The following is an 18,176-nucleotide window of genomic DNA, read 5'->3' on the forward strand; positions in this document are numbered from 1 at the left end:
TTGGACAGGTGTCTTTTATACAAGGCTCCTAATCTTAGCTTGTTGCCTGTATAAAAGACACCCGGGAGCCAGACATTTTGCCGATTTATAGGGGATCAGACTTATTCCACTGAGTAAAATGCAAATCAAAATGCATTATTTTGGATTTTTTGTTGTTTCTCTCTCTGTTCAAATAAACCTACCATTAAAATTATAGGCTGATCATGTCTTTGTCAGTGGGCAAACGTACAAAATCAGCAGAGTATCAAATAATTTTTCTTCCTTCACTGTGAGATAAATAGACATTCAAGGTTAATGGTGGAGGAGTGATTTGGAGAAATGTGACAGCCTTGTTTTGCTTGAGCTATACCAGGGGCGTCCAACCTGCGGCCCTCCAGCTGCTGCAGGACTACATCTCCCATCCTCCTCAGCCAGCCCCTTAGCTGAAAGAGCATTATGGGAGATGTAGTCCTGCAGCAGCTGGAGGGCCACAGGTTGGACGCCCCTGAGCTATACCAAGCTTTATCAAAATGTGTAGGCATTGGAAATGGTTATACTATTCAGGGCAGATGTAGAAATTTATAGACATATATTGCATCTGGGTTCTTTGTTGAGATCAAGTGAGAATAACAAAGTCAGAGATCAATGTTTGGAGGAAGTATCAGGATTCTGTTATAAGTCAGGATGAAAGTCACAATACAAGGGTCACGTCCTGTTACTTTATTTTGTGTATTCTCTCTGCATCTTAATATCTCATTGTGTAGAATATATACATTGTATATGCTCTTCCTACAAATAGTATATTTAAGAGAGTAGAAGAACATAATTTCTATCCTCCAAATATAATTTAAAGGGGCAAAAGGGAATAAGTCTGAAACTCAGTATGCACTGGACAAACTATTCAAATCCAGTGGAAATACAGAAACGGGGGTAGGTTGTTTGCATGTATTTTACATAACATGTCCGCTGTGCAGTCATTGGTATGCAGACAGATTCGGTGCAGCTGTCAGATGAAAGGACAAAGGAAGACTAGCATTCGCTCGCGCTTGGAAGATGAGCATTACACAGTGGGGAGTGGTGGAAATTTTACAATGTGAAGATGCCAGAATTTAAACTTCTTTGATATCTCTTCATGTTCTGGTTGCCAGCTAGCTATAATCATCATTCAAGCATGCAATACCTACAGAATTTTTGTTTTCCAAGTAATAATTTCTTCTTGATCTAGAGGAAGGCAGCGGTGATGAAGAGGTGGCAGAGGCTTACTACACGTGAACAGTTCAACATCATAGAACCAGCAGGAATACTGGCACATGACTCTCGACAGTTCTGCGTTTTCTACTTTATTTTACATATAGATACAAAATATATAAATACCAACAAAGATTTATAAATGAAATTTAACAAACTAAGGTTTGAGAAAACTCTGATATTATCATATACACATGTGCGGGTAAGGAAGTATACCTAAATGAAAAGGGCATTCATTGGACAATGGAAGTTTAGGGTAAAATGAACTAGCCTAGGGGGTCAAATGAGTAAAAGTACCCTTTGCATTATACATAATCCAGCGAGACGATCTATTCATGTGTTCCCAAGATTTTGCATGTGAAAGGTAGAAAATGTCCTCTATTTCATTCTGATAATTGTTCTACCTAGAAACCTTTAGTCAGCTGGTTACCACAGTTGTTTCCAATTCCTTGCTATACAGAGATAAACTACGAGCAAGATATTAACATATACATTTTTTATCGTTTTAAAAAATCAATATGAAATAAAATGTGTTGGGGTTGAAAAATTATATTGATTTAAAAAAATCTCTCTAAACATATCAATCACTTTTTGCTTTAATGGGGTCAAACTTTCACAAGCTCACCAAAAATGATATATAGAGCCTATCGCCAACAGGAACCGATCGATGAAATGTATACATTTTAATAGGCAAGATACACCATCTATAGAGCAACTTTATGTATAAATCAACACAGTGCACAGCCTTCTTAGAGGTGGCCCAGGCTCGAAACTATACTTCTGGTGGGAAATGTAATCCCATGTCTGATTCCCATTTCTTTACATAACTAGATTTATCTGGATCAGACTCATCAAATAACAATAATCCTAATCTAAATGTAAGATTATCATCATCTTTTATTTATATAGTGCCAACAATTTACACAGCGCTTAATACAATACATATATTCAAGGGGTATGACAAGATGAGAATTGACAGTCTAGAGCAGGGGCGTCCAACATGCGGCCCGCGGGCCAAATGCGGCCCGCGAGACCTCGAGGTGCGGCCCGCGTAAGATCGGCAGCCAGGGCAACCGATCTTACGCGAGCCGCACCTCAAGCCCTGCTACTTACTTGTGGGAGGGTCTTCTGGACTGCACACAGAGGAAGCGGAGTTCACGTGACATCCTACTTCCTCTGTGCTTTAGCAGAGAAGGCAGAGGGAGGCCGCGCCCCCTGCTGAAGTCTGTAAGCGGCATCGAGGAGCTGCCTTGCAGGTAAGGAGGTGGGGAGGGTGTTTGAATGAGTGTGTGTGATTGAGGGAATGCATCTGTGAATGAATGATTATATGAATAAATGAGTGTGTGTGTGTGTGTGTGATAGCATGGATGTGTAAGTGCTGGAACCTAGGCATGATGGGTCTGTGATTGCTGTTAGCAATCACACTCCTATCATGCCAAGTCAGCCAGTACATGCTGAAACCTGGCCAGCTGCCCCCCTTGTGTATTGATGCTGCCAGCAGTATGGGGTCTGCACTTACAGCCACCCTGTACCAGCATGTACTGGCTGACTTGGCATGATAGGAGTGTGATTGCTAACAGCAATCACAGTCCCATAATGCCTAGGTTCCAGTATTTACTGGATGGATGTGTAAGTGCTGGAACCTAGGCATGATGGGACTGTGACTACTGTTAGCAATCACACTCATATCATGCCAAGTCAGCCAGTACATGCTGAAACCTAGTTAGCTGCCCCCCTTGTGTAGTGATGCTGCCAGCAGTATGGGGTCTGCACATCACTTACAGCCACCCTGTACCAGCATGTACTGGCTGACTTGGCATGATAGGAGTGTGATTGCTAACAGTAGTCACAGCGAGCACAGTCCCATCATGCCTAGGTTCCAGCACTTACTGGTTGCCAAGTCATATTGCTAATTTTGTCCAATTGTGTGTTACCTACTTTTATTAAAAATGTGAGTTTTTATTATTATTTTTAAAGGTGGGGGTCATTTTCGGTTTTGGCTAAGTGAACCCTGAATGTTTTGGTCCAGAATTTTCATTTTAGTTCATCCCTAGAATAAATCTAGGGGATCCTGAATTTGTAGTCGCAAAACTTTCTAGGCCCAGAAATCAGTGAGAGGAAGAGTAAAGGTTTTGTGTCATTTACTTTATTTTAATCTGCATATTTTATTAAAGGCCATATTTTTTGTCACAGTGAAAAATGAGTGCGGCCCGCACACGTATACAATTCTGATGAAGTGGCCCACTGCAGAAAAAACTTGGACACCCCTGGTCTAGAGTGTCTTTTAAGGTTATGAGAGAGAAATTTCCTAATTCTAATGTAGGAAAATTTCTCAGCAGATGGTAGTCTGAATTTAATTTGCAATTCATCAAATCTGATATCTATGCCAAGAGACTTCCACTTTTCTAGATTCATGTGACCTAAGGAAAACTGGAGTACTTTGGAGTGGCAGTAGTCAGATAATCTAAAATCTCTATATGTTTTTTAAATGAATACATTGTTTTGAAGGTGTTAGAGGTTACTGGGACTAGATTATCCCAATCTTTAGTCCTGTCTCGATCTCCCTTTATTGTATTGAGTTGTTTTCCTCTATTATATCCAATACATGCGGGATTGAGGACTCTGGCTCAGTTAGTGTTAATAAAACATTTTCAGCGTACATCTCTATCTTAAAATCATATGTTCCAAAATCCAGACCTTTACCTTAAGAAGACGGTGCTGCTTTTTATTAATATATTAGACATGTGGAAATGGGCCAAACACTATTTAGATTCTTTTTTCCATTAATTTCTTCCCATTTGTTTTCGAACAACAAATCCTGTTTCCTGCCTGTTCATTTTGGACAAAAATCTGGGGTCGTTTAAAATTCAGGAACAAAATTTGTTGTCTCTCCGATTTGCACTCACTTCAGTCTTATTGTCATTCACCCTCTTTCACGCTTTCTGAATGTTTCCCTACCTTCTCTGCCGTCCACTTTCATTTTCACTTCTGTTTCTCGCAGCTCCACCATGTCTCTCACATCTTGTTCTGCTTCTACTTCTTCTCCTTTCTCCTGTCTACTCTTTTTATCTCTTTGTCTTTGTCAAAACCTTCTGGCGAACTTCCACCAAAATGGTGGAGCTTCCAGAAGCTTTGTTATTTTGGCAGAAGTTCACACTAGGTTATCATAGTGCAAAATGACGGAGCTCCTGGTTATGTCCTCTGCCCGGTTATCCAAATGGGGGAGAGAACGTCACAATAAGTTCTGTCATTTTGGCGTAACTTCACAAAAGGTTATCGTAACGCCAAATGGCAGATCTTCCGGTGACGTCTTCTACCCAGTTCTCCAATCCAAGGAGAGGACGTCAACAGAAGCTCTACCATTTTGGCAGGAAGTCGACACAGGGTTATCTTAGGGAAAAATTGCAGAGCTGCTGGTGATGTGCTATCCCCATCTAGAGAATCGGGCTTGAGGATGTTACCGAAAGCTTCACCATTTTGACAGAAGTTTTCCCCAGGAGGTTATGTCAGTGGACATGCAGATGAAGAAAGAAGAGAGAAGAACAAGAAGTTGCGAGACATGGAAGCGAAAGTGGTCGGCAGAGAGGGTAGGAAGACATCCAAAGACTGAGAGATAGTGGAGTGAAGTGAAATTTTTAGCTTTTTGCTTTGTTTTCATGCATTCTGGGGCCTGGCCTTGTTTTCAGAGATTCATCCAAATTGCCGAAATCAGTACAGTTCGTTAAATCCGTATGCACAAGTCTACAATACATACTGTATGGATAAAAGCATTTAATAAATACTTAAATGTATTTAACAAAGACGAGAAGGGAACTTTATTTCAATGAAGTCAAAATGTTGAACATAATCCAAAACCTCCCATGAGAAGTGGTAGAGGCTAATAAAGTGAGGGAATTTAAACATGCATGAGATAGGCATAAAGCTATCCTGAATCTAAAACTAGATCAAGAAATGATTCAGGTCTGAGCCTTTACATCAGGAAAAATGGGAAGACTAGATGGGCCATGTTTGCCGTCACATTCTATGTTTCTAAGCACATGGACAGCCCAATATCCATTGTTTGCTGTAGTTTGCTGCCTAGGGTAATTATTATAGATTATCTATCCAGCTTTACATAGGTTTGACCACAGATCACATATTACACAGATGTACCTTACTGAAAACAAAAGTCAACCCTAACAAAATAAAACAGAAGAAAAAATGATAATAGAAGAAAAACGGCAATAGTGGTCTTGATAAATTTTGCATTATTTCTAGGGTGAACAAGGGGAGGGTAGCTGGTGTTAAATGTACAGTAGAACCAGTCACCAAGGAGAAGTAGTTATAGTGTATTTGAGCACCTTGCCTTTTCCTCTTCACTGTGAGAGTTCATTCTGTTAACTCACCTGAAGGTGAGAAATAACGTAAAAAGAATGGAAAGTAATTCACATTTTACTGAACGTATCCATGAAACAATGGGTTTTCGCACATTTAAACATGTGATATAACACAACTATGTGCTTATGTATATAGGTTATAGCCCCACAACCCAATACAGCATAGAAATACAATGCTGGGTTATACTCTAGATTTAATTTCTTAAGTAATAAAATAACTGAAATCTAGGAAATAAATCAGTGTTTGTCAAGGGTCACATTAGGTTTACAACCTGGGTCACTTTGATTCACGTACTTGCCTCTCCTCCACACTCTCTGAAGAATGTGAAGCTGTAGTTCTATTCTTGCTTATTAAACCATTAGCAGAAACTTACTTAGACAAGAACATAAACTGACGCCCATGAAACACAATTGGATATTTGATAGATCTATCTAACACTATCTGTATCCTGGTAGCACCCTTAAAAATATGGTGCATTAGGCAATTGGCTATGGTACGGGAAATCCATCGTTTTTTTGAGCAGGCTCATGTTGCAGTGCACATGCAAGATACCTCATGGATATCCTCAAGCTGGCAGCTCGAAATATACTGAATGTCACAGTGCACATTACTTAGCGGTGAGATGGACATGGAGAATGGGCAAAAGAAAACAAAATAGGAGGAAAGATGTGGACACAGGTAAAGAAACTGGGATGGGAGACATGGAGGAGAGAGACAGGCAACAGGGAAAGATGTAGGGTTTTGAAAACAGTAGGACGGCAAAGGAAAGGGTTGCAAGACCACCCCAGCAGTTCTGATAGAAGCTTTAAAGGGGAAAACTCAGCTTCTAGACATAATATATATATATTTTATTTTTATTTTACACCTGATGTGGTATATTTTCCATAAATTATAAAATTAATTCTGTAGATTATATCTTCTTGAGACACAAACACACACTATAAACACAGAGCAACACTGCATCAATCAAAAGGAGAAAGATGTTTCATGTACCAAAAATGTGCTCAAATTACAGACCGTATGTTTTAGCTCCAGTAACAATACTGAGTGTTTTGTACACACATAACATCCTTTCTTTTTCTTCCAAGATCAAAGCGGAGACATGTCTGAACAGAGACCCCAGAGAGTTGCAGTGAAACGTTAAGGTTATGCACCCCATTACAGCTCATGTTCAAATAAACAACAACAGATTTGTGATAATCTACATTGGATTGTGTTATGCTGATCTATGTATGCCTCAATGTGTGTGTTGGTGTTTTAGTACACACAAATTTGTGGGATGGGTGTTTCACCTTTTGGTCCTAGGTGGTCTGCCGGCTAATGTCTATACATAAAACTAGGAAAATATAAGCACCAGCTGCATTCTACAAATAAAGATCCCAGGTGTGGAGGTACAATACTTCTGTAAATAATAGCAAAGGACCCATAATCTTTTGTGATATATTGTCCAATGACAAAGGAATTTGCAGCAGAATTAAATGGATTCAGGGGACTCGAGAGTCTACAATGTTAGATTGCTTACTTAGAAAGATGGAGCCATTAGTTAAATGTGATACTTTTTATTGGGCCAACATAGAAAAGGTTGTTACCTTTACATTATTTCTTCTACACTCCTTTACTAAAGACTCCATTTTCTCTTGACCCTATTTGGGTATATTCATTTTCCTGCTTATCTGGATGCATGTACTTAAATGCTATAGTTTTGATTTTAGTCTGTGTTAACTTCTTCACAACTTTAGGACATATTATAACATTCTATAGAACATGATTTAGATGACCATTAGGCTGTAGTTATGTTTTTTTGTACAATGCTGATGCCACCAGAAACAATGTTTAAAGTGCCCTCTCAGACCCTCTTAGGACCTCTGATGACCTCCTTCCCTGTAGACCAATCACTGGTACCGCTATCAGCAATGCAGAGCAATAGGGCCCTTTTTTAACATTCCGCTCTATTTTTTAACATATTAATCCCCAAAAATATGGATTCTGCATACAAAACGTGTATCAATAAAGTGGCTTATCTGAGCGGGTACACCAAACGTAAATAGGGGAATTGTGATTGAACAAACGTATAATGAAAATGGCAAAAAAAACATGACAGATGCATACATGTTATCAATTTTTATTCTATAGTAAAAGGGGATTAAAACTCGTGTAGTTTGGATTGTTACTGGAGCATAAAAATGCTTGTATTCATGGAAGAATAGCGTTTGGCGCTCATATTATTTTGGAATTTAAACATTTTGGTGATTTATTGTGAACTTTGAGCTGTTTAGCTCTTTCTGGTTTTGTATGTTTAGAACATGTTTGGAACATTTACCAAAAGGTCTGCTCTCAAGGATTTTTATGTTTATCCTGAATTGGAGAAATATGTAAATATTAAAGGTCTATACTTTTAAATATGCCTTCCGATGTATGTCAGTAGGGAAAATATTTGGAAGCGGCGGCCACATAAGCAATTTGTGCCAAGCAGGCCTTAAAGCACAAGAATAGGAAAACGTACATAAAGTGCATTGATATCCCTGAGTTTGTGTTTTTGTAATGTAATTTAGAAGCAGTACATCCAGCGTTTGCTACAGTTATGTGTCGTCTTCTCTTGTCGTACATCAGACACTAGATTCCCTAGTAGACTGAGCTGATTTGACAATACGTGGCATTTGACGAATATTAAAATTTACATGAAGCTGCTCCGTGGATGACAAAGCGCTTAATGGGCAGAACTGTCTTTCTTTCTTCACTTACCAGGAATACTTGGCTTCTTAAACCGAAGGACTTCAGTGGCGGTTACCAAGCACTCACAATTGCATTTGTTTAGTGTCAATATAATCAGCTAGAATTACAAAGAACAGCCATTCACTTTATTAAATTATACTCTTCAGCAACGAGATTCAGGGAGCGACTGGCACGTTTCCATGGCTGCTATCCAAGCAAGTTTACCTATTAAATATATAGGGAAGTGAACTCACTTCCTATACTAATCAATAATTTGGGTCTGGATCTGTAAAATCTCAAGTATAACAGCCACATTTATCTCCTTTTCCGGGGCATACCTATTTCATACTATGTCAAATCATTATCCCCATTTAATGTCCCGCAATGGAAACGATCACTCCAGTATCCCGTCTTCAGCTCAAGAAATGTGCCATTCTATACTTCCCTTTCTAAAGTGTTACTTGGTCACACTGGGTCCAAATTGTTATGTGATGTATTAGCTTGTTAATTCCTATTTGCCTTTTGTACAACATTGCAGAATGTGATGGCGCTATATAAATCAATAAATGATAGGGTCTGTGGCATTTTAACCCCTTAATGACAAAGCCCATACACGTACGGGCTCATAATGCATTGTTTTCAATGGGTTTAGGGACAGCCCATTGCCCTTAAGGGGTTAAATGCCCATGTGCCACACAGGCCTCAACATACTAACTGGCCGAGATCTCATGGTCTTCCATAATCTTTGGAGTTTAATAAGAGTATTATAATAGGATCCCTTACCTCCTTTTATAAATACTAGATATTAAGGCCAAGTCAACATTAATGAGTACTTTGTAAATACTACTACTAAATACTAAGTCTCTCTGAGAGGCCGTGGTGAAGCGGGTGCTGTGAGGCGCCAGGTGGGTTCAGGTGCATTAAGTGACACTGAGGTAGAAGATAGGCAATGGTGCGGCAGGTCTCCGCAAGGTGAGAGAAGTAGTATATATGTATACTGTAGCGTACTGTAGTGTTAGATCAGTGTGTATGTGTGTGTATATATATATATATATATATATATATTGTATTGCCACAGTTAGCATATATGTATTGGTAGAGTTTGAATAAATGTATATATTTTATATATGTATAGTGTGTGCATGTGTATGTTGTAGGATAATGTGTGCATATGGATGAGTGTGTGTTGTTACTGTATGACATCACCTTTAGTGTGTATATCAGCATATAGTGTTAGACTGTGTGTATTAGTGTATGGTGTTAGCATATGTGTGTTACTGTAAGGTGTTTGTGAGCACATGATGTTAGCATGTGTCTGTTACCTGTGGTGTTAGAGTGTGTAAGTGTATTGTGTTAGCATGAGTGTGTGTTCGTATTTGGTGTCAGAGTGTGTGTTAGGGGTGAGCCTAGGGTTAGTGGCACCTAGGAGGACACTGCTTGACAGATGTGTGCTGCACGGGGTCACGTCAAGTGACAGGCCCAGTGAGCTCCATTCCAGGTAGATTCATGTTGATTCATTTATCAACTTTATTTAATGAACAATGAATTGATCTGTCTCCAGTTATTTATCAATTTATTTATCAATATAACATTTATCAATTATTAACTTGATTTAACAATTATTTGTGCTAATCAGCTTATTAAATGGATTTGTTTTCACTCATTTATTAATCATTGATTATCACTGATATATATTTGATAAACAGTTAATACTTTATTAAAAATGTTTTCTTTTTATTATAATTACGATTTGTATAATATTTTATATTAGAAGGGACATATGATTGTGGAGCATTACCATAGAAGGGAGATAAGTTTTTATTTTCATATATTTAATTTGTTGGCTGGCTCCTACATCCGAACCAATTTTGTATTGTACCCTAGTCTAAGATTATCTGTTTTGGACCTCCTGAACAAGTCAGCATCTCCTTCCCACATAACCTGATTTTCTGTAGAATTGTGGTGCCATTATAAATAAGCATGCATGTTACGACCATCTCCAAACCATGAGCCTTTCACACGGTGTATGCAGAATTTTGCTATGTCATACACTTGGATGGCACTGGCTAGGGTGGTGTTGGCTCTTTCTCTGTAGAGCCTACAAACACCCCAAAATAACCAAATTAAATAAACATAACATGTAAAAGGGCACTCCAGTATCCCAAGCAGCGTAAAGTACTTTGCAAGCACATAAATATGCATTCTTTCAGCCTGCCAAAAATACTTACCTTGAAGCTGCAGTGGATTGCCTCTTCCACGGTTCATCATTTGCTCCAGCGATTGCTCTAAGTATACCATACATAGCATGGCAAATAGCTGGGGTGCCGGAAGAGAGACAAGTGCATATCCTCCCATTCTGCAGAATTATCTCATGCGCTTGTAATACAAGTGGATATGATGGCTAGAGTGCACCCTTAATAATATCATCCTTTAAAAAGGATAAAGCTTAAAAGCTATGGTTTAGATACTTGTGTTACTGTGATATTAGAGGGTACTTTCAAGGGATTCAGTTCCAAATGCTGTATGATAAGTCAAATAGTGCTTAAAAAACACAGTATGCTGGTTGTTATAACATACATCAGGAATTTAGGCAAAAATATTTACTCACTACAGAAAGAATGATGGCATGTATAACACTGTGCATCTAGCACCCCCTGTTGGCTGTTTGAAGAAAATTCAGAATGCACGTGAAAAGGAATATTCCTAGTTCAACCAATGGTCTCTAGCACAAATTCTACAGACATTCCCATCAATATAAAACAGCATCAAACCAGAAAGTAAGGATGAGAAACAGTCCAAAAATGACTAGAAATGGAAAATCTGCCATCACTGTGCTGTAGGAAAACAAAACGGTACCAATCAGAATCACAACCAAAGGATCGGCAACTGACATCAATGTCCTTGACTTCTGAAATTACCGCCTATGGGGAATTTTGTGAATTGCCTGTTATCCCTGTTTGCCTGGAGAGGCACATTTATTCTTTGAATGGTAAACTGTGATTTAGATACATTGTATCATCCCCTTTTATAGATTAATGAGTTCATTTTATTAATGCATACAAAATATATGAGCAAAGCTAAACACTAAAGGCTGTAATTTTTCAGGCCTATTACCAGAATCAAATGGTTTATGTTGTAATATTAATAATATACTTCTGAAGCAGATTATTGATTGTTTTGCTTATTTAGTTGTATGTGAGGTCATTTTTACTCACTCTGCATAACTATGCATTAAGAATTGGGAACATAACCCATTTTACAATAAAAATTCCCCAGGGTAGGCCCTGAATTATTTATACTTCATGTTAGCTAATCGAAGACTTAGTTTTTTTAGTGAATAAACACAACCATCTTGCCCCTATGCTTTTAAATACTGTTTATAGTATTGTGATAGGTAGAGAAGCCATTGCTAAGAAATCCAGGTTCAGTGCAAAGCAGCCTGGTTACCTTGCAAAATGTTTTTCTATTGTTGGATTAAAGAAATAATCCATCCCAGCGGCTTCCAGAAATGCCGGCGGAATGGGTATGCTTATATCAAAATATATTTTATATATATTTATATATTTTTTGCCAGGAAATATACACTTATACCCCTGTGTAGCTGAAACCTCCCATTCCTGCAATAGTGGAAAAAAAACACAAGATTCTTCTAAGCATCCTTTTTAGAAAGGAGTGATTCTTGAAATCCCTCCAAGACCCTATTTCACCCTCTGATGCACCTTTTTCAAGGAGCATTTGCTGGGTATGAGTAGATTAGTGGTCTGCAGCCCTAAAAGTTATAGTAATATGTATATTATTAATATATTTTTAATTTTATATGTATCCCTTCTAAATCCCTTTCTCAACTTCAGAAACGCAAACACAACTATTCAGATAATGCCCGGTGGTCATTAGGAGTAGTAGTCCCAATACTTGAGTGCTTGGTCGTTTCTTTGTTGTTTTTGCTTCTCATCCTATACTGCAAATAGTATTTTGTTTTATATCCTTTATTATTTGTTATCTATGCATTCAATGGAAACAGCTAATAACCATAGTTATATGACATCATAATATCTGATAACTTAAAAAAAATTGATGCCTGTGATGCCAAAAAAGTAAATAAGTTTTTAACAGTACCATGATTAACCCCTGAAACTCAAAAATCACTGCAAACAGTTGGTATTCTGTCACCATACCCTGTCAGGTGAATAATACAATAATGGAATATGAAAATGTACACTAAAATCATGCAATTTTGCTATGTGTATATGGGTAGCCTATAAATATAAGGCCACGCACCTCTCTGATGGTATTGCATGATGGATGAGTATCTACCTGTACTCCTCAACATTGAGGAGACCATTAATTCAGACCAAAAGGTACCATCCATATTGAAGTAAAGCTTTGATGTGAAATAAAAAACAAACAAAAAAGAATTGCAATTAGATTTTAATTTAGCAGCTTGTGTTGTGACTTAAACATCCACCCATTAGTGCAGTCAATATTTATACCCGTTAAGCCAAAAACATTTTTAATGTAAAGATATTGCAGTAATATATTTTAAACACAAACATTTTCAAAACCATTAAAAAAACGTCAAGTCTTAAGTGTTACGCAATATTATAAAGAACCAAACCGTCAAGGTCAGTATGTAAAAATATACCGGTATTTTTTTTTTTGGACAACTTCCATCTGTTTCTTTCTCTATCCATTTTGCTCACTGTAAAAAAAATAATCTTAGGCGGCATGTTAACATCTACTCGGATTTTCATGAGCAATAACAACACATGTACACATTTACCATATTGACTGTAAGGCAATTTTAGATAATCGTGAAAAGTCCTTATAGATATTAAGAACAACATAAAGGGGAAGGACTGCTGTTGTGCCTGCTTTAAAGAGGATAGACTTCAGTACCCTCAAACATTTGCATTACTATAAGTAGCTTGAGCCGATCATGATGATACACAACAGCATTTATTGTCAGCACCACTAGGAATCATTTATTTAGGAGCACCTCTAATTTGCCAAGTTTCTATAGCATAATACTGTGTATCAGCGTTGTTTACGTATGTGAATAATACTGGGTTGTTGATAAGTTAGACATCACAGTTAGACCATTTGCTACCAACACATAGTATACATAAAAGTGTAGAGGGGGGGCACACTTCTCCATCCTTGGTCCTGAGCTGTAAAATGTAGCAGGTGGCCTCAGTCATGTACAAGGTAAGGAACCATGAAAAATAATGGAGAATATCCAAAGAAATCCGATGGACATTAAAGTAAGTGTTTTTGGTGACATCCAATGATAAGCTTCCTGGCTCCCCTAAATCTGTGCAGATTGATTTCAACCTTTGGAACCGGGCTTCAAGCTTGCAAACACTCTGGAGCTCTTCAGAGAGTGGGAGAGTTCATTGAGAAAAGAAATGAAATGGGAGTCTCTCTCTGACTTTTTTGACTCAAAAATCACCACAATTGTAAAATGTGGCTCGGGGCGCGTCATAAAGTATGTGCTTTGAACTTTTTCGTCATAGAAGTAGACAACCTTTTCCAAAGTATTGAGGTCAGAACTCTTGTCGCTCATTATCATGATGACGTTAGGCCAGTGCATTACAGGTCTATCATTGGGCAAAGACACTATCGCTGGGTACTGGTCTACACCTTTGGGTGCTTCCCTGTACGAATCTGGATGGTGATAACCATGACCTTGAAAACTATCTGAGCCTCTATTGTCAAAAATTAAGGAGACATTGACAGCATCATATTTTCTAATAAAGCTTGAGATTTTACCAAAATAGTCTGGATTTGTTTTAGCTGTAAGTGTCTTCATCTCCAATGTCTGTCTACTAAGAGCCTCGTGGAAGTAAAAGCTAAACTTGGCCACAAGAAGGTTTTTAAATTTCATAAGCCAAAGGAATAGATGTGGAGGCTGAACGGCCTTCTGAGATTGTCCTCCAAACAGATGTTTCCTTGTTTCTTTTTGTTTCTCAAATATTTGACCCAGAGTCTGTAGTTTTGTGTGGGCATTATGCAAGTTTACCAATGACAAGAGAAATTTCCACTCAAAAATCAAACACTGGGCTTTCAGAAGATGACCAAGAACGTCCAATTCAAGCTGAAATACACTTTCTAGTGGAGACAATATAGGGTGGTGAAACCTGAAGAACCAAATATATTACAAAAAAACAAGTTTACTGTAGGCACAAATCATGTATTTCTTATATAAATGTGATGCTTACAAAATTAAAAGTATTCCTGTTTTGTTGCCATGTCTATTTGTACCATTGTTCTACTGCTGTATGCTTTGTTTTCTTCTTGTAATAAAGAAGTTTTAAACAAAAGTATTCCTGTACTTTGTAAACAATCCTTACATGAATGCACCCATCAGCTAAAAATATGCCTATATGTCGTCTGTATGTATGTGAAGTAGTGCTGTAATCAGGGGATTTTGCTTTGGGCCGTTGTTCAACAATGGCATCTACTGTGTAGAAGATTTAGCGATTTTACTAACACTTATTTTTGAGGTCCTGGAAATGTTAAAATTGTGTAGGTACATCAAACAGAAATGGGGAATGTTGATTAAACCAACATATGGTAAAAATGGCATGGTACTAAAACCTCCCGCTACTGAACTAGGATAACTAGTTTTAGTTATCCTAATAACAGGTTTGTTAAACAGAATGGAAGTTATCAAAGTGACCTGTTTAATTTTGTACGGTGCAATATGCATATGTTCGATCAAAATCAGGGATTTTTCAGTTGCTTTATTCCCAAACTTCATATAGTATACCTATTTTTTGATTATTCAACTGACCTTGCGCTGTACTTTTTCAAGAGGGTATCCAAAATGCTGACCAGCTCCTCTGAGTTGATGAACTTTTGGCTGCTCAAAGTATACATCTTCTCGTAGAAGTCAGCAATTTCCATTCGCGCCTGAACAAAGAAGCACAGCTGCTCTGAAATGTGGGACAGCAGTTCTTCCAAGTGAGGAGCTGTCCCTCCAACAGCATTCCTACCCGTGGTCACCACTTTCTTCAGTTCATTGTACAAGGAGGTATAATTGGTTCTGATGGAATCCTTTCTACTGAAGAATGACTGTCCACCTGATGCAAACAAAGAACAAAAACTTTTTTATTAATTATCCCCAATATTATCAGGGCTAGAAAAAATCCACCCACCTGACTGTGAGGTGTCATTAATTCCCTTCCTATGACACCATGCATTAGTCTTTGCCCCAGCTGGCAATAGACAGACCTCTATGTGCCAGCAGGGGCGGCTGACTTTATATGTGAGAGGATTTACATGCTGTGTGTAAGGTCATGAGATGACTTCAACTCTATGAGGGCCAGAAGGCAGCTCCTTGTTAATAAAAAGGAGCGTTAGGCATGTCTCTAAGGGGCATCTGGGACATTAGAGAGCTTGATAATGCTACATTAATCCACGTCTTCGCATCTGGGGCAAGCTTGTTCAAACTCTTCACACTAAGCTGGTTGCCATTTTAAGAATGTATACATACGGGAATGGCTCTGCAATTTGAATTTATCAGTATTATAATACAAAAAAAGTTTTGACAAAACTTTGTCAAATACATGAACTGTTAAGAAGGGATCTTGCATCTTTAGTTATGGAGGGCTCAAGTCGTATTGGTATATCATAAAGAAATCATGGTAAATGGGGGGGGGCACCTTATTGATGAAGTGAATGAAAATACATCAAAGGCAATTAATATGGCAGTGGCTGTTGCTATTAATGTTCAATTTTGTATAAATAACAATAACAAGCAGCTTGGACATAAGTAGTATAAAGCGTTTAGGTGAAGTAAACATTCACTATTCACTAACTTTAGGAGAAGCAGTGTGACACTGGGCACAATAGGGTGGGCTAGGAACGCTATCAATAGTAAAATTAGAAATCTCTCCCGCGGATATAATGGGCTGGTGGGGTGGGGACCGGTACATTTAGTGTCACAGAAGAAGGGGACAGGTTACCCGGTTTCTGTCCCATAAAGCTCATGCTGTGATAAGCCTTCTCCGCCGCGGCCAGATGTGCCAGGGCTGCCAGCATGGAGCACCAGGAGGCGCCAGCATTCTTGTTGGCCTCCTTCTCCTTCTCCACGTGATCCTTGGCCTTGTCGTAAGAGAGGTTTCCCAAGTGAGTAAAGAAGGTCTGCAGCACACCCTGCTCCGCGGTGACCGGTGGGGACATAAGCGGAATCATCATAGAGGAAGTCATCAGGAGTAGCTCGTCGTCATCCTCGTCCTCCTGCAGCCCGGGGGCAGCCGGAGCATTGGGCACTACCATACAGTTCGCCGGGGTCCTGGAAACCAGGGTGATAACCGGTAGGTTACGTCCAGTTGCAGAGAAAAACCAGCTTCCTGGAACCCTGAGATGTTTACCTTACGCATGTGACAGGACCGGAAGCGTGGCGACGGAAATTACGTCTCAACGCTCCTGTTATTCGGTAGAATAAAAAACACAAGAGAAACACTTCCTCTCCCGAATGTCTCCACTAAAGGGGCTTCTGACCACCATTCGCAAGCTGCGAGTGTTTAGAATAATCCAATACCACTCGCCCAACGACATTTGAGCATCAAGTCACAATCGCCAACCGGATCGATGACCCGGCAGCCTGGCGATGCGTGCCACCCTTTATACATATTCATGCAATGTCATGGAAACACAGACAGGCAGATAAGAACCATTCCACTGTTCCTGATGTAAAGACTCCAATCTTAGTGAGCCCTTAGGCTTATCTCAGATTCAGAGCTATATGTCGATTCCATGCATGTGTAAATGGTTTTATTGTATTAGCATCTACCACATCTGCAGAGAGGCTGTTTCACTTATCTACCACCCTCTCAGTAAAGTCCCTTTAGACTATGACATCTTGTTCTATCATTTCTCGTCCTTTGAAATAAGCTTCTCGCCTGTCTGAGCAGCGATCTATAAAGTGTTACAACCACCTCTCTGGTCCAATCGTCTCCAACGATCGTCTAATCAGCAGAATACAAGCGATGGACAATGTCCGCAAGCATGTATCACGGGAGCCGTTATTCCATAATGGCCAAGGTGCAAGCTGTTTAGGAGGCGAGGCTTTCGCATACACCTCAATCATGTGAATGGCACACACTTTGTATAACGTCACACACTATTAGTCCTTGGTGCTCTGCAATGACAGTTCTAGCTAGGTTTAAGATAAATATTTGACTTGGTAGAAGTTTAGGAAATGGCAATTTAGCAGCATCTGGCCTCAGTAAATTTGTTTTATGTTGTGACCTGCCGCCTTCATATACAGGATAAGTTTACCAGCTATGAATTATTTTTCACCGGTTTCGTTATTAGTGGACACGCTATCATCCTTCATAACATAGGCAAGCCTGGTGTATCTTTTACATAGAATGCATGTAGAACAGTACTTATAAGGGACAATCCAACCAAAACCTGCACTTTCATGCATCTGATAGCTGTATGGTCCCTGTACATATTTGCCCCTTTACACCCATGCTGCGTATTGGCTCGATTATAAGCTGCACCCGATTATAGGCTGCACCCTAAGTGGTTTTTTTTTTAAACAAAAATTTAGATTCTTAAGGGGCAAACCATTCTGTAACCCCCCCCCCACCACTTACCAATGCAGACTCCTAGGTGTCTAGCGGGGAACATCTGCATAGTACGCATAGACAACTTCCGGTGATTGTTAAAGCACATCGTGCAGATGTTCACCAGCTACGGCGATGCACACGTAAGCAACCTCCGCTGCACTAGACTCCCCCATGGAAAGTGCTAGCAGGGGAGGCTGTCTCGGGGTATCTGAGAGTAGAATGCAGCGCTGTGGGGGTATCTATCCTAACCCTGCTGCCGTCGTGCAATACAAATTGAGC

The 18,176-nt window shown here is 39.2% G+C and overlaps 1 protein-coding gene across 1 annotated transcript; it reads right to left on the reverse strand.

Moving 5' to 3' along the window:
- Positions 1-13,584: 13,584 nt before the first annotated feature.
- Positions 13,585-16,611, reverse strand: KICS2 (KICSTOR subunit 2). The gene is made up of 3 exons (XM_053462038.1): positions 16,284-16,611; positions 15,110-15,398; positions 13,585-14,453 (listed from the first exon to the last, which is right to left on the reverse strand). The coding sequence occupies exons 1-3, from the start codon at positions 16,594-16,596 to the stop codon at positions 13,643-13,645; spliced, it is 1,413 nt and encodes a 470-aa protein (XP_053318013.1). The 5' UTR covers positions 16,597-16,611; the 3' UTR covers positions 13,585-13,642.
- Between the last annotated feature and the right edge of the window lie 1,565 nt (positions 16,612-18,176).

This window comes from Spea bombifrons, chromosome 4, assembly GCF_027358695.1.
Source record: "Spea bombifrons isolate aSpeBom1 chromosome 4, aSpeBom1.2.pri, whole genome shotgun sequence".
Classification (NCBI taxonomy): domain Eukaryota; kingdom Metazoa; phylum Chordata; class Amphibia; order Anura; family Pelobatidae; genus Spea; species Spea bombifrons.

Coding starts and splice junctions, on each gene's coding strand:
- KICS2 (XM_053462038.1), bottom strand. CDS start 16,596: ATGGTAGTGCCCAATGCTCCGGCTGCCCCCGGGCTGCAGGAGGACGAG. Junction 15,399..16,283: donor CTTTATGGGACAGAAACCGG/GTAACCTGTCCC, acceptor TGTTTGCATCAG/GTGGACAGTCATTCTTCAGT. Junction 14,454..15,109: donor TTGAAAAAGTACAGCGCAAG/GTCAGTTGAATA, acceptor TTGGTTCTTCAG/GTTTCACCACCCTATATTGT.